General features: G+C 45.2%; 1 protein-coding gene across 1 annotated transcript; it reads right to left on the bottom strand.

Annotated features, from left to right (window-relative positions):
- Nucleotides 1–3,478: 3,478 nt before the first annotated feature.
- Nucleotides 3,479–21,346, bottom strand: derl1 (derlin 1). Its single transcript, XM_038810324.1, has 8 exons — nt 21,050–21,346; nt 15,968–16,067; nt 13,739–13,803; nt 13,235–13,261; nt 11,134–11,229; nt 8,378–8,430; nt 6,957–7,067; nt 3,479–6,810 (listed from the first exon to the last, which is right to left on the bottom strand). The coding sequence occupies exons 1-8, from the start codon at nt 21,206–21,208 to the stop codon at nt 6,666–6,668; spliced, it is 756 nt and encodes a 251-aa protein (XP_038666252.1). The 5' UTR covers nt 21,209–21,346; the 3' UTR covers nt 3,479–6,665.
- Between the last annotated feature and the right edge of the window lie 146 nt (nt 21,347–21,492).

Below are 21,492 nucleotides of genomic sequence, written 5' to 3'. Positions count from 1 at the left end.
ATTGGCCGGGACATTGAGTATAAAAATTGGCACGTCGTGTTGCAACTGTATAGAACCTTAGTTCAGCCACACTTTGAGCAGTGTTCAATTCTGGTCGCCACACTACCAGAAGGATGTGGAGGCTTTGGAGAGGGTGGGACGTCTGGACGGCATTAGCTATGAGGAGAGGTTGAATAAACTCGGTTTGTTCTCACTGGAACGACAGAGGTTGAGTGGCGACCTGAAAGAGGTCTATAAAATTATGAGGGGCATAGACAGAGTGGATAGTCAGAGACTTTTTCCCAGGGTAGAGGGGTCAATTACTAGGGGGCGTAGGTTTAAGGTGCGAGGGGCAAGGTTTAGAGGAGATGTACGAGGCAAGTTTTTTTACACAGAGGGTAGTGGGTGCCTGGAACTCACTGCTGGAGGAGGTGGTGGAAGCAGGGACGATAGTGACGTTTAAGGGGCATCTTGACAAATACATGAATAGGATGGGAATAGAGGGATACGGACCCCAGAAGTGTAGACAATTTTAGTTTAGATGGGCAGTATGGTCGGCGCAGGTTTAGAGGACCGAAGGGCCCGTTCTTGTGCTGTACTTTTCTTTATTCTTTGTTCTTCGAGTCATCACTGATGCCTGATGCACAGCCTTCTGCTCAAATTAAAGGCACAGGCCACCTTCCTTAAAGACACATGCCCATAAATCGGGCATTGTCAAACACAGGGGCGGGTCGCGGGTGGGTCACGGGCGGGTGTCAGGAGGGTCACGGAGCCGTCCATCCCGGCGCTCCCGATCGCGCAACAGCCGCAGCAGCCGGCTTTTAATAATGCCGTCTGCGAGCGGCCTTCAAAATGGCCAGGAACAGGTTTTTAAAATTCGACCGCATTGCGCATGCATGCCCGATCATTGGTGCCCATGCGCAAAACTATGCACATGCGTGCCTGATGATCGGGCTCAGTTTGTGGGAATAACTCACAAATATTGTTTAAAACTGAAACACAAGCCCTTCCCTTCTTGTCATGGAGATGCCAACTCACGACCTTTGCCTCCATTTTTCTCAGACAGCAGCAGTTGATGGTTCTGCTGATTCTATTTACACCTCTGGACCCATCTTCTGTTGCTTTACTGCCTTATTACCATCATCCCGTTTGTCATTCAATCCCATAGAATCCCTACAGTGCAGAAGTCCATTCAGCCCATTGAGTCTGCACTGACCCTCCGAAACATCACCCTACCTGGGCCCACTCCCCCGCCCTATGCTTGTAACCCCAACTAAACTTTGGACACTAAGGGGCAATTCAGCACGGCCAACCCACCTAACCTGCACATCTGGTTTAGCTCAGTGGGCTATACAGCTGGTTTGTGAAGGCCAGCAGCACGGTTTCAATTCCCGTTATCAGCTTACCTGAACAGGCGCCGGAATGTGGTGACTAGGGCCTTTTCACAGTAACTTCATACTTGTGACAATAAAAGGGTATTATTATTATGTTTGGACTGTGGGAGGAAACCAGAGAACCCACAGGAAACACTTGCAGGCACAGGGAGAATGTGCAAACTCCAGTCACCCAAGGTCGGGATCGAACCCAGGTCCCTGGCACGGAGGCAGCAGTTCTGACTACTGTGCCCCCCATCACTCCTGCCTTCTCCTATAAGACCTGCCCTTTACTTGTCTCCTCCCCCGATTACCCATCTCTGTAATTGCTTGAAATCTGTCGCGTCTTTAACTTATCCCAGGTCTGATGAAGTCATTGGCCCGAAACATGAACCGTTGCTCCCACCACAAAAGCTGCCTGAGTATTTCCAGCTTCTGCAGTATTTTTATTTTATCTACAATAAATTTTCCCTCCAGAGCATCGACTATTCCCACCCTTCTATCAGTTCATCCGCTGCGGAGTTCCTCGACGTGCCATACCTTGGGACTCGTTATTCCACGGCACTTGTTGGTCTGATACCCAATCCTCTGTAAACCTGGGGCCGTCTAAAACTCTACTTTCCATGTCCTAACTCGCATCATCCCATTCGGCCATCACGCCTGTTGTTGCTCTCCAAATTGGCTCCCTAGATTCCAAAATTCCCATCCTTTTTGATGCATTGCTTCACATCCGCACTGTTTCCCCCATCTCAATAATCTCCTCCAGTCTAACTCTGCACCCCTCCTTCAATTCTGGCCTCTTTTAGCCTTCCAGATTATGATTACTGCATCGTTGGTGGCAGCGCCTTCAGCCAGGTCCCATTCTGGAATTCCCTCCCTAAACATCTCTCCTCCTGTGAAGATGCTTCTTAAAACTTACCTCTTTTATATGGCTCATTGTTAAATTTCATTTCATGGTGCTTCAAGACTTATTTTTAACACTAATGGTTCGGCATAAATGATTGTTGGGATGAGATCAGCTGCCTGCTTTTATTCTCCATTGTCCTCTGGTGCAAACAGACAGCCAATCTCATCCATTTAATCCCCGGGCAGGTAGACTGTTTCAAAATACCATCCGGCCCCTCATTCAAAGTGCCTTGATTTTCATCGGCTGTATAATCCATTTCCAAAATTTAAACAATGCGAAAAGGTGACCCGTCAAGAGATTTCAAATCACAACTGGGATTAATTGGAGTTCTGCTTTAATACAACATGGCCTTTAACTGCTCTACACCCCAGATCACGGACAGCTGACACGCAGAACTAACCAACCCAAACCACAGCACAAGATTCATCCAGCAAGGTTGGCAGCGATAAGGATGAGGCACTGTCGCTCTTTGAGGTTTAGCAGTAGGATTGTAGCAGGGTCTTCACTTACCTACCACTTTAGGACAAAGGAGGAACAAGATTACAAGAGTATTTACAGCACAGGAACATGTTTATTTGTGTAAAGTGGTCAATGCCAGTGTGAATGCTCCTTTATGGCATGTGGGCATCACTGCTAACACCAGCATTTATTGCCCATGCGTAATTACCCCTTGAGAATGTGGTGGTGACCCATCATCTTGAACCGCAGCAGTCCACGTGATGTAGGTACATCCACAGTGCTGCTAGGGCGTTCCAGGATTTTGATCCAGTGACAATAAAGCTCCAACCGTACCCCACCCCTATCCAATCAAACCAACATAGCATTCTATTGCTTTCTTGCTCTTAAATGCATTATGCTATTCACCTCAACCACTCCACGTGGTATCAAATTCCACATTTTGAACGGAGGCATTTCTCCCGTAATTCCCTATAGCACCGCTCAGGCTGGTACTGGGAGCACAAGTGTGAGCTGCAACTGCAAAAAAAGGATTAGAACCTGGGAGTTGATTGCCCCAATTCCCAGTCACTAAACTGCAGGATGGAGATGGGTGGAAGAGGTTAGGGCCTTTAAGAGTTCACCGCTCCCTCAAGCCTTTATTTTGCTGGCTGCTGAAAGTTTGGTTTTGACTTCTTCAGCAGTCGTAAGGATTGCAATATTCCGCACACCCTCTTAAGATTACCCAGCACAGAATGTGAACAACACATTTGTATTAATGCGATAATAGGCTGTATTAATGTTGTGCACAGGAACAGAAGATAAACCACTGAAATGCTTCTCCTGATTTTACAATTTCAGCAGTTTGTGATTTAATTACAAAAGCATACATGTTTTATACAAAACAGCTCAAGGAACCAGGATACACCAAGTGGAAAACCTTTGCGGTTTCGCCAATAATCTTTTATTTGTACATTCAACCTTCCCCAATGGAAGAGATTAACAAGCACCAAAAAAAACTAATTCAATCTATCACATTGCAGAAAGAAATCATATTTCATGGGTGGCAGAAAACAAATCAAAACCATTCCTCATCCATCTGGGGCATCCTGTGATTTAAGAAAAGTTTAAATACATTTTCTGGGTCCGTGCACAACACATTCCAATCCAAGTTGAAAAAGAAACCTTAGGTGCCCCACTTAAATCAACCACAAAGTAAAGGGAGGTTCCACGCTTTCAAATTCATTAATAATGAAACCCTGTAATCACAGGCAATCTAGCGAGACTGTGCCGTGTTAAACTGCTGTCCCCACGTCTCCAGTGTCTAGACTATAGTCGCAGGTTAGGAGCGTAACACTTTAATTTGCTCCTTGCGTACCTGCCTGGGTTTGATGAACTGAACATCACCTTTGAAGCTTTGGGTTACAGGGACAATCCAGCTGACAAACACACCGTCGCACATTAACACTTGACTTTGAAGTGAATTAAACAGGAAACAGTCTGGCTCAACATGGAACAATGTGTTAACTCACCAATTCCTCACTCCCACCTCGACTTAAAGGGAGTGAAGGTCAATGAATTGGCACTGCACTTTTAACTTTGACCTCCATTCACTTGCAAAATTCACCCTTACAATTTGCTTAGTGACCCGGTAAATGGATTATTCGAAACTGGACAGTGCAGTTATCGCTGTCCAAAAGCTATTTCTTCGGTGCTCAGTACAATAGCTGATCTCCCAGAGCATGCAGGCAGTGGAGATGTAATTCTGCCCCCACTAAATTTTTTTTCTTTTAAATAAATTTAGAGTACCCAATTCATTTGTTCCAATTAAGGGGCAATTTAACGTGGCCAATCCATCTACCCCGCACATCTTTGGGTTGTGGGGGGTGAAACCCATGCAAACATGGGAAGAATGTGCAAACTCCACACGGAGAGTGACCCAGAGCCGGGATCGAACCTGGGACCTCGGCGCTGAGCGTTAACCCACAGCCCAACTGCCCCCACTAAAATAATTGCCGTTTTATCTTTTTTTGTATGTCCATTGTAAATACCAATAAACTTCTTCCCAGTACAAATTCCTACAGCCACGGTTATAATGGAAAGTGTCAAGAAAAACTCTGCTCCCGTCTCTTCAGGTCCTCCTGCAGGGCGTGGCACTGTACTGCCTCCACTGGCAGGGAATGATAATTACAGGCAACATGCGGCCATTATAAATAAGGACATAAGAATTTAAAGTAGAAGAAAGTTGACAGGAGGAGATAGGACATATTTCAGGTCACTTATCAGAGGTATGAAATTCAGAAGTGGTTTTCTTTTGTTTTAAGATGAATGTTGAATATGATCTCCCATGACGTTTTTATAAAACGATAAAGTATATTTCGGTGTGGAAGAGAAGCATTGATTACAATCATCATCAAGTTCAAAGCAATGTGCATGTCTTTGGCACTGTTAGATACCTAGCTGCTTTTGTTTGAGCTGCAGCAACCGTTGCAAATATATTCCAGAGTCTCTACCACCCCTGAGGACCACAATAAGGAGCTGGACAACAGGAACAGCGTGAGGCTTCTCTCCATCAATGGCTCAAAACAATACCAATCCTGGTTCACAAGCCAGCACCAAATACAGGCCAGGAACTCGGGAAACGAACGGGGCTCCTCCTTTGGCACAGTTTAGTGCCCAACTTGAGCGTAACACTGCCAAACAGTGCAGTTTGCCAGCCTCACACCCTGGTACCATTCATCGACTTGGAAATGAGGCAGCAAAGAATCAAAAAGAGAGGAGCGGGCTGGAGAGGCTGACTGACCCACTCTTTCTCCTAATTTATTCCATGTCGGTATAATCAGTGTTTCCCTGAACAGTCTAATCCGTCGCTGAAAACACCGCTTCTATTCAGGATGTTAGTTATTCCAATTCAGGAGAATCACCACAAATTGTTTAAGACCTCAAATACAGGTAGAAATACAACTTAGCAAAAACTCTGATCACGATGATATAGCTAAGAAATTAGGGAAAAAAATGATTAAACATTATTCTCTATTTGCTGATGGACTTGCTATTTTCCACCCTTGCTGAATAGAAAAACAGAAAGTAGCCAATTAACCAAACCGTAGAAAGGTGTGAAAGAATCATACATAAGACATAGTTTAACATCAACTATCCCCGTTGAGGGGCACCAGGGATGGTCAGCAGGAGTTGGTGCTGTGTTTCAGACTGTAATCCCTCGCTGACGGGTGTTGCGTTGCTGGGCAATCAGTTGATCGACTGACAGCTTTCCTTCCCACACCCTCTACCAACACCGCTCACGCAGAGAATCCCCCCAACCCCCAGCTTTCAGTTCTGCTGCAGACCCAGGAATGCGATCATAAAACTGGGTCAAAGTACCACAAGGGCGGCTTGTGCGTGCACTCTGCTAGAGCACTATCCCTGCTAACCCGATCAATACTGGCCTCGCCTGTTTCAACCAGTGGAGAAATCAGTAAAACACCTTTACTGTAATGCTCTTCTAGATCACAGAATGTACAGTGCAGAAGGAGGCCATTCGGCCCATCGAGCCTGCCCTACTGTAGCCCACGTCTCCACCCTATACTAGATGATCTCTGGTATGCCCCAAGGGAGGTGAAAGAGGAACATGGCCCGTTGCAGTGGGCAACCAAGATTCAACTTTTGGAACTAGAAGAATATTTGCCTGTGCAGACTGATCAACTTAAAAAAAAAAAAATCAGTTGAGTTACAAACTTTCATTTACTCTACAAAAATCTTCACAAAATTAGATTCTGCCGTAAAGATCAGATTTATGGTACTTAGTCTACAGAAGATTTACATTTGTACAGTTCCACATCAATATTTCTTGTCCTTTCTTGAGCATGACATCCTACTAGCATCCCACAATCATTAGAACTTTCATCTGTGATCCCAGAACACACAATACTCGTTAGTCAACACGTGTTTGGGCTCTTCTACAGAAAAAGTGTTCAGTTGTCTCCTAATCTTTGACCTTGACCCCAGAAATAGCCTCTCCCCCATCGGTTGCCCTGATCTTCAGCCGGGGGTCTCCTGCTGGGCGGTCGGACTCCAAACCCCGACACGCCACCCCTCCTCGGAGGAAACCATCGAGTCCTGGAGTGGGGCGACAGGAGATGAAAAAGGTAATAACAGTTTTCCACAAATATAATCCCTCACAAAACAACGACCAAAATGGTTAAAGATTCAGTGGTACAAAAGCCAGAGCAAAGTATCGGTTTATGTAAGCTCCGTTTACTTACAGGAACTGTGGTGTAGAAAGAAATGTTCTCCCGCCGTATTCTTGAGGGTATTTAAACATCAGGATGTAGTACATGTGGCCAACAAAGATACCAACAAGCTCATCCATTACCCTGCCACAGAGTAAAAATAGTTAGCAAAAACATCCAAAAACATTTTGCAGCTTTTCAAACAAGTGTGTTATAGGGATTCAAGAAAACTAGTGAACTTGACAGACCAAAGCATTGACAAATTTAAACCCATCATCTGAACAAAGGATGAAACATAACTGTGACACTGCTAAAGAACAAACCACACTTTAGACAGTGACCAGAGTAAATCTCTGAAGCCTCCTATTTGGAGGCAATCCCCAGGATAGTCTGCACTGGCATCAGGGAAACTTAACATTGTCTGGTCACTGTGTTGAGTGGTTAAGCATCTAGGCTGGCAGGGGAAGCACAGTGGTGCAGTGTTTAGCACTGCTGCCTCACCGTACCAAGGGCCCGGGTTGAATCCCGGCTCTGGGTCACTGTCCCTGTGGGGTTTGCACATTCACCCAGTGTCTGTGTGGGTCTCACCCCCACAACCCACAGGGGTTGATTTAGCACAGGGCTAAATAGCTGGCTTTTAAAGCAGACCAAGGCAGGCCAGCAGCACGGTTCAATTCCCGTACCAGCCTCCCCGAATAGGCGCCCGAATGTGGCGACTAGGGGCTTTTCACAGTAACTTCATTGAAGCCTACTTGTGACAATAAGCTATTTTCATTTCATTTCATGTGCAGGGTAGGTGAATTGGCCACGCTAAGTTGCTCCTTAAATGGGGAAAAAAGAATTGGGTACTCTAAATTTGTTAAACAAAATCTAGGCTGGCAGCTTCCCGCCTCATTGTGCTGTTTCTTTCAGTGTAATTCCTCCAATATTGGCGTCTGGCATTAAATGTGACAGAATTTTAACTGCGAGTTGTGCTCAGTTGGGAGGATAGATTGGAGAGGTTAACGGTTCTCCTTGAGGCTGAGGAGATTTGCGATGATCAAAATCATGAGTGGGCTGGTCAGAGTAGACAGGGAGAAATTGCTCCCACTCGTAAAAGGATCAAGAACAAGATGACACAGGTTTCAGGTATTTTGCAAAAGGGGTAAATGTTATGAGAGAAAGACTTTTCCACACAGCGAGTGGTTCGGGTCTGGAGTGTGCGGCCCAGATGTGGGGTGGGGGCAGGTTCAAATGAGACATTCAAGAGGACATTAGACAAATACTTGAATAGAAACAATGTGCAGGAGTACGGGGAGAAGGCAGGGGAATGGCACTTGGCTGCGATGCTGATTTGGAGAGTTGGTGCAGACACGATGGTGTCCAAGGCTCATCGGCCAACCTCAATACTGTACACTCTAATCATGTGTACCAGAGATAAAAAAAAGAGAGAACTTAATCTCTCGTGCACTTACGAATTTCTCAGAATAAAGTTGAATATGAGCAAAGCCCAAGGTAGATAACAAGCCTGCGGAAAAAGAAAAGGTAAAACAAGGCTGAAGATCTTTGTATTGTATCACTATAAAAATATTTGTTTGCAGAATCTTTATAAGCTCACCATTCTAGCAGAGTCTGAGAGCTACCCAGACAATGGCTACCCAGAACAGGGTCATTAATATGGATAACAACTCTTTCAGAGGCTAATGTCTGGGACATTGTAAACCATAAAACAAAACTTTATTAAAAAGAGTGATTATTGGTTAGTTCATGGAGGAACTATGAATAATCCATTGTCACATGCTTCGCTGTGCATAGGTAGAGTGGCTTCTACTACTCACACCAACCTCAATATCTCGCACTGAGGTCCCAACTTGAACAGTACAAACTCACTGGGAAGATAGAGAATGCAGGTTAGACACGTTCTCTAATGATTGGAAACATCCTTAACACTCTGTGCCAGCCCAGGTTTAGTGGTAAGATTCTTGCCTGGGTTAGGAGACATGAGCTCCAGTCGCAATCCAGAGACGTCGACACATAATCCAGGCTGTCGCTCCCAGTGCAGTACTGAGGGAGTCCTGCACGGTCAGGGTAGGTGTCTGTCTTTTGGGCGAGATGTTAAAACCAAGGCCCAGTTTGTTACCATTTACATCAACCAGTTCATTCATTAAAAGCACATTATTCAATCATTTCTCTCGTTGCAGTTTGTGGATCTTGCTACTTGTCTTTTCCTACGTTACAATAGACTAAAGTATTTAATAGCTATGATGGTTCAAGGGTAAAAATAATCAACAAATACTAATTGGAACAGCCTGCTGCTGTCTTGGTTAACAGTAGTCAACTACTACTCTGGTTTCCTCCCACAGCCCAAAGGTGTGCAGGTTAGGTGGAAGGCCCATGATCAACGTGCAGGGTTTTGGGGATAGAGTGCTCTTTCGGAGGGTCGTTGCATCCCAATGGGCCGAATGGCCTCCTTCTGCACAGTAGGGATTCTATGGATGTTGGCAGGTTGGAGATAGAAGCAGGCCAGTCTGCTAATTTGAGTCCTCAACTGTATGAAGAGATTTCAAAATGGTCACTTGAGTCATTTTTTTTTATTGTGAGCTTCACTGACTAGGCCAGTATTCATTGTCCATCCCTAATTGTCCTCGAGATGGTGGTGGTGAGCAGCGTTCCTGAACTGCTGCAGTCCTTGTGATATATAGGTACACCCGCTGTCAGGGAGTGTGCCGGGATTTTGACCCAGCGATAACAAAGGAATGTCAATATATTTCCAAGTCAGGATGTGAATGGCTCGGAGGTCCTCCTTCAAAAGGAACAGGATGCGGGCCATTCATCCCCTCGAGCCTGTCCCACAATTCAATGAGATTGTGGCTGATCTGTGGCCTAACTCCATATACCTGCCTTTGGCCAATATCCCTTAATATCTTTACTTAACTAAAATCTTTCTCTATCAGATTTAAAATTAACAACTGTTTCAGGTTCAACTGCTATTTGTGGGAATTTTAAGATTTCGTAAAAGGATGTTTATCTGGTGTCTGGACCTGGCTTTTGTTTTATGGCTGTCAATGTCCCAGACACTAGCCTCTGAAAGAGTTGTTATCCATATTAATGACCCAGTTCCAGGTAGCCATTGTCTTGGTAGCTCTCAAACTCTGCTAGAATGGTGAGCTTATAAAGATTCTGCAATAATTTCCGGTCAATAGTTCTTCTCGGACATTGATTTTGACAATCCCAAGTGTGAGATTCCATGAATAAGATGTCAAGGTACAGGGTATGTCTCCAGTGCAATCCTTATCATACCTTAATGGTCATCGTACATTAGGCAGCAAGGGTTTTATTTATTTATTCCCAATTAAGGGGCAATTTAGCATGGCCAATCCACCAACCTGAACATCTTTGGGTTGTGGGGGCGAAACCCACGCAAACACGGGGAGAATGTGCAAACTTCAGAGTGACCCGGGGCTGTGATTGAACCCGTGGTCCTCAGCACCTCGATGCACCAGTGCTAACCATTGTGCCACCGGGCAGCACAGTGGTTAGCACTGCTACCTCACAGCGCCAGAGACACGGGTTCAAGTCTGGCCTTGGATGACTATGTGGAGTTTGTACGTTGTCCCAGTGTCTGTGTGGGTTTCCTCCGGGTGCTCCGGTTTCCTCCCATAGTCCAAAGATGAGCAGGTTAGGTGGATTGGCCACGCTAAATTGCCCCTTATTGAAACGGTTAGTTGGGGGTTACGGAGATACAGTGGGGATGTGCACCGAGGTAGGGTGCTCTTTCAGAGGTTTGTGCAGACTCGATGGGCCAAATGGCCCCCTGCTGCACTGTAAGAATCCTACGATTCTATAACTAGGCACAGACCATAGATTAAATTGGGGATGATATTTTTATTTGTTCATTGATCATGGACATTGTTGGCAAGGTTAATATTTATTGCCTATCCCTCACTGCCCTCATCATGAGGTGAGTTGCATGGTGTTGGTAAACACAGGCTGACCTCACAACCATGAAGGAATAGCGATATAGTTCAAAGTCACAACCTGTGTGGATTGGAGAGAAATACACAGGTGGTGTTGCTTCTCTGTCTTAGTCTTCTAGGTAGAAGAGGTCAAGGGCTGGCAGGGTTCTGTCAAAGGGGATGGGGTGCATACTGACTAAGTGACCAAACTACCTGGAACTGCAAATATTACTCCCAACACTTCAAATCAACAACAATGCTTTTGATTCTCTTACCTTAAACGTCATCCCAAACCAAAATGTTACAATCTGGTCTTTGTTGAGTTGTGCCCATACATACACTACCGTCAAAACGAGGGGGACAAACAGGATCTGTCAACGAAGAAAGTTCAAATCTGTGTTAATTGTCGGTCTTGGCAAAAGATACCATCTTTCTCGGTTTGTGCATTCCCTCAAACACCCAGGATCTATACTGCTGCAGTTTCAGTGGTGTGGGTGTGACCTCACAGCAGCAGGTATGTTTCCAGCACCACACCACCAAGCCCAGAGTCAATACTCAGCAAAACAAGTTAGCTTGACTTTATTTTGAATGTGCTATGACAGGTATTGGAGTGCAAAGGATGCAAATAAAATACTGCAATTTCGCACTTATGGTTTGAAATTCCACACGGACCGCATGCTTGCCCAGGGGCTAGGCCGTATGGACCATGTTCTTCTTTCATAAATTTAGAGTACCCAATTATTATTTATTTTTTTCCAATTAAGGGGCAATTTAGCGTGCCCAATTCACCTAACCTACACATCTTTGGGTTGTGGGGGTGACACAGGGAGAATGTGCAAACTCCACATGGACAGTGACCCAGGGCCGGGATTCGAAGCCGGGTCCTCAGCACCGTAGTCTCAGTGCTAACCACTGCGCCACATGCCGCCCATGTTCTTCTTTCATGTGAACTTGTACACCTATCACCGCATTTCACCTGGCTGCGTGCTGAGGAACATGCCTGCATAACACGGGCTTGGTAAGCAACAGTGAAAGGTTTAGGTTGGAATGCAGCAGAAACAAAAAGGGAGTCATCACCCCTATTCCTGATAAATGGATCCCGAGCCAAATGGTAAAGCTGGGCGCCAATCCTGGTCTTGGCATTTAATTTGTTTCCAGAATGAATCATTATCTCCTCTGTACTAACTCACCATGTTCCAGAAGCCCCTCTTTATACTCTTTTCGATAAACAAGCAAATAACCCCTTAAATGCAAAGGGAACTCTTTTAATAAATGATAAACAAATGAACTAATTAACAACCCATTCAATTGGTGGTGACAAAAATTATTCTTGGGTATGATACACTCCAGCCCCTACAGGCATGAACATAAACCTAAGAAACTATTAAACACACTTTTCATTTTTTTTTAAATTTACTTAAAAAAATCATCATGGCAGCATGCGCCAAATTGTGATGATTTAACAAAATTCAAATAAAGGGACAATGTAGCGTGGCCAATCCACCTACCCTGCACATCTTTGGGTTGTGGGGGTGAGACCCGCGCAGACACGGGGAGAATGTGCAAACTCCGCACGGACAGTGATCTGGGGCCAGATTGAACCCAGGTCCTCCGCGCCGTGAGGCAGCAATGCTAACCACTGCACCACCTTGCCTCTCCACACCTTTCATTAGTGAAGAAGCCACTCATTTTCTTGCATTAAGAATTCTCAGATTGCAGCAGGATCTTTTTCCCTTTGCCTCTCAGTGACCACCATGATACTGATGCAAAAGGTACAAGGCAGGAGTTGTGGTTTTGCTACTGCAAACCTGGGGCAGACTACACGCTAGCTGATATGCTGATAGAATTATCTTGCCCCCAGGTATTAAAGTCCCAGGTGTTCCCTCGAATTAATGAACACTTTTTAAGGGGTAGGACAGGGAAGAATTATGTAGCCAATATTTCACACGGTCAGTCTAATAAATAAACTTCACAGTAGGAAAAAAATGTTTAAACCCAAGAATTTATGGTATAAACCATACACCAAAACACAGATTTTTTTTAAATGCAAGGGTTTTTAACCACTTACTCGAGGCTCAAAAATGGACATTACTACAGGAAAGTACAATGCACTTTACAAAATGCCTCAAGGTGTTTCACAGGACAGAGAGCAGGAGCGGGGAGGAAAAGACTTGTATTTATATTGTGCTTTTTAACAAAAGCTGCAGCTATAAGAGCCAACGGCTCGGCCCTCAATGGTAGAATACTGGAAAGAATCACAATGAAACATCAACGGTGGTAACTGACAAACTAAAATGGCAATTCTCACATCATTTTAAAAATCAGACACTAACTAGTTTTTCATGAAGTGTAGCCATCTCTTGCCAAAATACTTACAAGCATTCCCATGGTTAATCCGACTATCTGTTACAGTGCTGTTGAGGAAAACGTGAATGGCACATTCATTCCCATTAAGTGGAGATGTCAGAAAGTTAAGAGTTCAAGTCCCACTCCATTGACTTGGGCGCAAGGAAAACAAACCCAGGCTGACACTCTAGTGCAGTGCTGCGCCTCTGGAGATGCGGTGTGGTATTAAAACCGAGGGGCCTCTCACTCAGGAAGATTCCGTGCCTCTATTTCAAAAAAGCAGGGATGTCTCTCCCAATGTCCTCACCAATAATTATCCCTCAATGAACATCACCAAAAGCAGATTCTCTGGTCATTATCACATTGTTGTTTGTGGGAGCTTGCTGAGTGTAAATTGGTTGCCGTGTTCGCTACAGCAGCGAATCAGTATCAGGAAGTGCTTCATTGGACGTTAGCCGCTTTGGGCTAACGCCCAAGGTCGTAAAAGCGCTATAGAAATGCAAGTTCTTTAATAACTGTTCACAAAAAGGATACCACTGTGCAAATCCAGTTGAAAAACAACATGAAAATGTAATCTGCTGTCCTTCCATCAAAGAAGCCTATATTAAAAAGAAACACAAGAAGAATTATAGTACAGACCGTTCCTTCTGGCATTAAGAATGACAGTAAAATACATCGATATTTCCCAATGGCAGAATTGTCAGCGTGACCGCCAGAGTAAGGCCATCACACTGATCAGGATCGTCCATGGTTTCGATCCCACTCTTGAACGGGATAACACCTGGCCTTTAGCTGAGGTGTAACAGCGGGGTGAGTGACCTTGGAAAAGGAACTTGGTTTTTGGGTTGGGGGGGGGGGGGGGGGGGGGGGGGGTTGATTCAATGCTCCGCTACCTGTTAATAATTTTTATTAGTGTCACACGTCGGCTTACATTAACACTACAATGAAGTTACTGTGAAAAGCCCCTCGTCGCCACATTCCGGCGCCTGTTCGAGTTAGTAGAGGGGGAATTCAGAATGTCCAAATTACCTAACAGCACGTCTTTCAGGACTTGTGGGAGGAAACCGGTGCACCCGGAGGAAACCCACGCAGACATGGGGAGAACGTGCAGACTCCGCACAGACAGTGACCCAAGTCGGGAATCATACCCGGGACCTTGGAGCTGTGAAGCAACAGTGCTAACCGTTGTGCTACCGTGTCGCCCATTCTGCCATTGCCACCACCTACCATCCACACACCAAGGATGGGATGTCGTGGCCAATTGTAAACCCCTGGCTATGATCAAGCTAACTCAACACAGACCAGAAATACAACTGGTCTGTACACTTGCACCTTCCAGAGAGATGGAGGGGGGTCCCTGAAAAAGATAGAATAATTTATCACTTTAAATGAAGGATAGGAAGGGGCTACGAGACATTCCTTCAACATTTTCATTCTTTAATGCATCCCCCAATAATGTGAAAACAAAGCGCTATATTTCCGTGAACCTATTTGTATCAAAGGTAAGAGTTGGAAGATATATATTTATGTAAATTGTGGTAAATGTAGAATGGGGTTAATCTCAATTCCCGGCCATTATAACCGTGCAAGAACCAGGAGTGAATTTGTGGCTTTCGGTCCATACCAGTGCGTTCCTCTGAGCAACCTCCTCCTGTCAATGTAGAATCTAAAGCTATCTGTGCATGCCCACAAACACATGAAGCACAGAATTTTGGCACATCTACAAGAGCTATTTGATTCTGCCTTCCTGCAGGATTGTTACAGCGCACATTAACCGTTGGATTGTTACAGCGCACATTAACCGTTGGATTGTTACAGCGCACATTAACCGTTGGATTGTTACAGCGCACATTAACCATTATGGGAAATCTCAAGAGAAATTTTGACAAACTCATTCTGAGAGTCCAGCTCCACTGGCCACTGCGTTGATTTGGTCAGATTGCCATCCCTGTTACATTTACCCTCACCTTTTTTGGTGTAAAAAAAGTCCATTAATTCCAGATTTAAAGCTAAGGAAAACTGGGAAGAGGAAGGGCTGTGGCCATGCCTGCTTTAACTTCCCTGGTCCACCAGATTACCTCGATATAAAACCAGCTGACTTCACAAATTCAAAGCACAGACGTGAATTTCAGATCTAGTCTCGGCCCCCAGGTCAAGTATCCATTGCTCACAATTTCGAACTCCCCATACAATTCCAGTGGTGAAGCACAAATCCCATTCTATTCCCACTACACCAACCGAGTGAGATTTTTCCACCTTCCGTCACCATCCCGTAATTTGGCAATAGTTTCAAACAAGAAAGCTTTTTTGGCTTTGTCGCGAAGGTCAGACATTTTCAATCTTTAGCAAAAACCTAATTTCCTGTCTTGGTTTTACTGAGATTGCGAAAACGAGGCTCGAGAGTTTTGAAAGGATGCAACAGGGTAAATAAATTATGACAAATATAAGAGACGATTGAACACGATGCCTTGTCAATTATATTGTGTAGACCATTGCCAGCCTCGCGTAACAAACAATGCTTCAGAGATGGAAGTTCTATGGCAACAATGCACCTTTACGATAATGAAAGCTGGTGAACAAAATGCTTAACTGCCCAAAGAAGTTTTTTTTAAAACATGCTTTTTAAAATAACAGCAATTTTAGCAAAAGATCATGCTTTTAGTCTGGACAAACTCCTGTGGTAGTATTTTGATTCATAAGAGTTTTTCTGAGTAAGGATAAACTGAGCTCACTGGGCCCAGTGTAAACACAGTAGAAACCTACCCCTTTCCAAGCTCGAGGAATACGAATACAGGAAGTACAGCTGAATCAAGTAATGGAATCCCATTGGGTAAAACAGACTTGCAGTTAGTGGCCTCCATATCTGTTTATATAAAAGAACAAGTTTGATTGTTCATTAGCTTCACAGACACCACCAGTACAGCACAAAACAAACAGAACATGCTATTTGCAACAAAAATCATAGAATCATAGAATTTACAGTGCAGGAGGCTATTTGGCCATCGAGTCTGCAACAGCCCCTGGAAAGAGCTCCCTACTTCAGCTCACACATCCACCCTCTCCCCGCAACCCAGTAACCCTACCTAACCTTTTTGGACACCAAGGGCAATTTATCATTTCCAATTCACCTAACCTGCACATCTTTGGATTGTGGGAGGAAACCGGAGCACACGGAGGAAATCCACGCAGAACGAGCAGACACCGCAGAGCGTGACCCAAGCCGAGAATCAAAGCTGGGACCCTGGCGCTGTGAAGTAACTGTGCTAACCACTGTGCTGCTGTGCCACCCTTATGTTTCTAGCATACACTATCTGCCATGACGGAAAAAAAATTTCAAAAGGTGCAAAAACTATTTTGCAACACTCAGAACATTCACAAATACTGTTAAACGAACAGAGCAGCGATAAATCTATACAGATGCAAAGCTCCAAGGTTTCCAGTTGTTACAACTCTCCAACATTTGATGGCTTGCCACACTGCATGCCTTTCTTTGCAATCCTTATTCTGCTCTTCTAGAAGCTCCATGTTCTGCCTTTCAAAAAAGAGGTGGCTGGCTGGCATTTACAAAGTGCCTCTCTCAATGCCAGGATGACCCAAAGCACCATACAGCCAATTCAGCAGTTTTGAAGCACAGTCAGTGTTACAAAACAGAAAATGTGGCAGCCAATTGGCACATCAAAGAACGATGTAATGAGAGATGAATATTGGTCAGCTCACTGGTGAACATATTACTTCCACAATATTTTTTTTTCAATTTAGAGTACCCAATTCATTTTTTCCAATTAAGGGGCAGTTTACCATGGCCAATCCACCTACCTTGCACATATTTGTGTTGTGGGGGCGAAACCCACGCAGACACGGGGAGAATGCGCAAACTCCACACAGACAGTGACCCAGAGCCGGGATCGAACCTGAGACCTCGGCCACAATACTTTTCACAGGGATTTTTACAGCCGCCCGAGGGTGCCAGACGGTATCTCAGTTTGGTGTCTCACCTAAAATGCAGCATCCTCCCACAGCCCAGCATTCCCACAGTTATGGATTTAAAGATCGATTGGTGCATTAAATTGAGAATGGAGAGTTTCCCCCCTCGTGTCTTGACCAATATTTATCCTCAAAGCAGATTAACTGGCCTTTGACAAATTGTTGTTCATGGGAGCTTTCTGTGTTTATATTGCCATGCATTCGCTACATTATAACAGCGAATAAGCCATCAAAAGCACATGATTCCCTGGAAAACCCTTTGGGGCATTCCGAGGTCCTGACAGGCACAAAGAAAGGCAAGTTTATAAAAAATAAATTTAGAGTATCCAATCCGCCCCCCCCCCAATTAAGGGGCACTTTAGCGTGGCCAATTCACCTACCCTGCACATCTTTTTGGGTTGTGGGGGTGAAACCCACTCAGACACGGGGAGAATGTGCAAACTCCACATGGACAGTGACCCAGGGCCGGGGTCGAACCCGGGTCCTCAGCGCTGTGTGGAGTGCCAACCACTGAAATTCGCTTTTTGTCACGAGTAGGCTTCAATGAAGTTACTGTGAAAAGCCCCTAGTCGCCACATTCCAGCGCCTGTTCGGGGAGGCTGGTACGGGAATTGAACCGTGCTGCTGGCCTGCCTTGGTCTGCTTTAAAAACCAGTTATTTAGCCCAGTGTGCTAAACCAGCCCACTGCGCCACCACGCCGCCTTAAGAAAAGCAGGTTTATCCTTAAAAAAAGAAAGGACTAAATAGCTGTAAGCAGAAAGACCACTTTGCTCAAATCTGCAGAAATAAAGTCATTAAGATTATATGAAATAGAACATCAGGTGGGCTGTCCAGAGACCAGCTTCCAGTATATGCTGCAGGAAGACCTGTGTGGACTGAGGAGAGTTCCACAAATTGTTCATAATGAATTGTGCTGCAATAGACGGCCAGTACTGAATTAGTACAACCGTACTGGCCGACACATGCTCTAATGAAGAGAAATGTCAACTGGTCTCACATTGCGATCCTCTCCCTTTGCCTGCAGAATATATTGAAGTAAGTAAATGAAGCAATTTGCATGTACAATAGGACAATTCTAATTAACTAGATTATAATCTGGGTTCTGTTACTTGACATGGCAGTGTGATTATTCCACCTGATTTTATTTGGCAAAACATTCCTTAAAGTATCAAATGGGGATGGTATGGCCCCTGATACAGCAAACAATGTGCATTACTGGGAGTTTCAAAGCTGGTGTTCTGTCTGTCAGCTTCACAATAAAAAGAAATACCAATAATAGACTGAAAATATTGCCCAGTTTTAGATTGCAGTGCAGTTGGTTGAAGTATCTTTTAATAAACCAAAGAAAGACCAAATGTGCAAAAAAAGGCTAGACCTTGAGCAGAAATTGTGGAAATCGCTGTTTTCTCCTCATTCTTACAACCACTTCATTAAAAATCCCTTTGGTTTGATAAATTCTATGTTTATACTTAGTATAAACTGGGCAGCACGGTGGCCTAGTGGTTAGCACAACCGCCTCACGGCGCTGAGGTCCCAGGTTCGATCCCGGCTCTGGGTCACTGTCCGTGTGGAGTTTGCACATTCTCCCCGTGTCTGCGTGGGTTTCGCCCCCACAACCCAAAAATGTGCAGAGTAGGTGGATTGGCCACGCTAAATTGCCCCTTTAATTGGAAAAAATAATTGGGTAAGCTAAATTTAAAAAAAAAAAATACTTAGTATAAACTCAGATTACCTCAAAGCTTCACCACACTGTGCAACAAAATACCAAAACACCAATGCAATAAAACAAACAATAATGTTAGCACTCAATTACCCAACTCCTCACTCTCAATAACCTCAAAACGTACAGTGGGAAGCAACTATTTCAAAGTATGTTGGCCTCAGATGATGTAGATTCCACAAGTTTGTTTAAAAAATGATTAACAAAAGCCCAAGGACTGAGCTGCGTTACTAGAATGGCACAGGGGCTATTTAAAATTGTATCAGTGGTACCCAGAACCCAAAAAACAGTATCCCAAGTGTTCCCCTTAGGAGGGCACCGCTAAAAATAATCTGAACCCGAGATCCGATTCAAAAGAGAGTAAAGTTAATGGGGACCGAACTGACATTTTGCAATTGTGATCAAAAATACAATTAACGCCCGGGTCGGCTGCAGTTATTCCACTGCTGCAGCATCACCAGTGTGTGCAATATTGCGGCTCTGAGAATACAGGATCACTGTCATTTAAAATTCTAAACAAGTGGTTTATAAAATGTGCTACTAAATTGTCAGCTGCGTGGCGGGTGGCACAGTGGTTAGCACTGCTGTCTCAGCACCAGGATTCAATTCCGACCTTGGGCAACCACCTGTGGAGTTTGCTGTGGGTCTGGAATAATAGGCAAGGATCAAAATCTCCTTCCCTAAATGGTATCAGTGAACCAGGTGGGCTTTTACAACATTTAACAGTTTCATGGTCACCATTACTGTCACTAGTTTTCAATTTCGGATTCATTTATTTTTTAAGTGAATTTAAATTTAACACCTGCCATGGTGGGATTTGAACCCATGTTCCTGCCTCGGCATCTTGACAACTGGACCAGTGACATTACAACTTCGCCACAATCTCCCCAAGTGATGATAGCAAATTAAAAAATCAGTCCCAAAGTTTCATCTATCAACTAATATGCAAACTCCAACCGCTGGCAAATCATTTACATATATATGAATATATTCATAAAAATGCAAATGTGTTTACACATTGATCGGTGGACTCAAAATGATGCAACATTCCACAACAACCTGGTTGATATATATATACACCAAATATTTTAAATTGCTTTTTTTAGATTGAGATCAGAAACAAATGACATGTTCCTCTTCCAACAGTACACAAACTGTACTTTACAAACTAAAAGTTGCCTCCCCTGGGCCTTGTCAACCTAAAATTCAGATTTTTCTCAAGGTGGAATGGAATTAAGACAGAAGTGACAAATAACTTCCTTTGTATATCACCTGCACCCAAGGTGGTTCACAGGGCCATTATCCGGCAAAACCTTACACGGGAAGATATTACGGTTGGCATCATGACCGGTACAGGCTTGGAGGGCCGAAGGGCCTGTTCCTGTGCTGTTCTTTGTTCTATTAGGGTAAGTGACCAGAAGCTTGGTCAAAGCAGCCAGTTTCCAGGGTCAATTGAAAGGTTAATTTCATTTAATGTCATAACTTAAATTGGAACGGAGAAAGGAAGGATACGTGTCAGAGGTTGGGGCCCTCCCCCTGAATGATCAAATCTGCTGTGTCATAGAGTTCAGATTTGACCATGGCCCTTCAAGCCAAAGGCAGTGGTTTTCAAACTGGTGGTTTTCCTGTTTTGTGAGGGGGGGATCACCACAGAACAACAGAGGCTGGAGAAGGGCGCAGGTTGGGTGGGTTGGCTGTCCCATCTCGGAGGAACGTCGACAGCATCACTGTGGACACCCGCAGTCATCAAGGTGGGCAGACCCCCATTCCAGGAGGGAGGGGAGCTTTTATAGAGGCAGTCCCTCAGAATGGAGGATGACTTGCTTCCACTCGAGTCCAGAGGTGGTTGACAGGAGTTAGAGTGGGTGTTGGGGGGTAAATCAGGAAGAGAACCTGTTGAACATCACACCCCAAGGTGCGGCCAGAAGCTGGCAAAATCCATCTCCCTGACATCTGCAGATACCTGCGGGGAGCACCGACAGGCAGAGGACAGCAGTGTGAGAATGTGCCTGGCAACAACAATCCAGGTGAGGACAGGAGCTCTTCACCCCCTCAGGGCGGTTGGAGAGAGAGAGAGAGAGAGGCCCTCTGGCCCAGGCAGCTGCAGTCTGACACGAGGCCCAGGGAGCAGTGGCCCTACCTGGAAGTTGTTGAAGAGCGGCTCGGCCCACAGCACCAGGCTCCTGGCGCTCACCATGCCGAGCCTCTCCATCACAGGCAGGATCACGCTGCCCGTGAACCAGTAGCGCGTCACCACCGGGATGTTGCGGTACCACTCGCCCAGGCCGCTGTCCGCCATGCTGCTGCGCCCGGGGAAATGGGAGGCGAGGCCCGGTCGGCCCTCCCCGCTCCACTCAGCACAACCGCCCTCTCCTCGCGCGAGATATCTCCCCTCACCGTCCGCCACCCGCCCACCGACTGAGGCGCAGCGCGCAGGGCCCGCCGGGAAAAGTGGTTCCCCGCTTCCGGTGACGTGGCCGCACTACGCGCCTTCATCTCACACTGCTTCCGGGTCGCCGGGGCAAACAGCTGGACTGCATTGCTCCACTGAATCCACCCTGCAGCAGGCCATTTAACCCATCT

This window comes from Scyliorhinus canicula, chromosome 10 (genome assembly GCF_902713615.1).
Source record: "Scyliorhinus canicula chromosome 10, sScyCan1.1, whole genome shotgun sequence".
In the NCBI taxonomy this organism is placed as follows: Eukaryota; Metazoa; Chordata; class Chondrichthyes; order Carcharhiniformes; family Scyliorhinidae; genus Scyliorhinus; species Scyliorhinus canicula.
The sequence above is the reverse complement of the archived record's forward strand: the minus strand, read 5'-3'. Positions and strand labels throughout refer to the sequence as shown.

Excerpts from the sequence above, each read along its gene's own strand:
- derl1 (XM_038810324.1), bottom strand. The coding sequence starts at position 21,208 with ATGGCGGACAGCGGCCTGGGCGAGTGGTACCGCAACATCCCGGTGGTG. Across the intron at positions 13,262-13,738 it reads TCAACTGGATTTGCACAGTG|ATAGTCGGATTAACCATGGG; the intron begins GTATCCTTTTTG and ends GCACTGTAACAG. Across the intron at positions 11,230-13,234 it reads GATTAACCATGGGAATGCTT|ATCCTGTTTGTCCCCCTCGT; the intron begins GTAAGTATTTTG and ends CTTCGTTGACAG.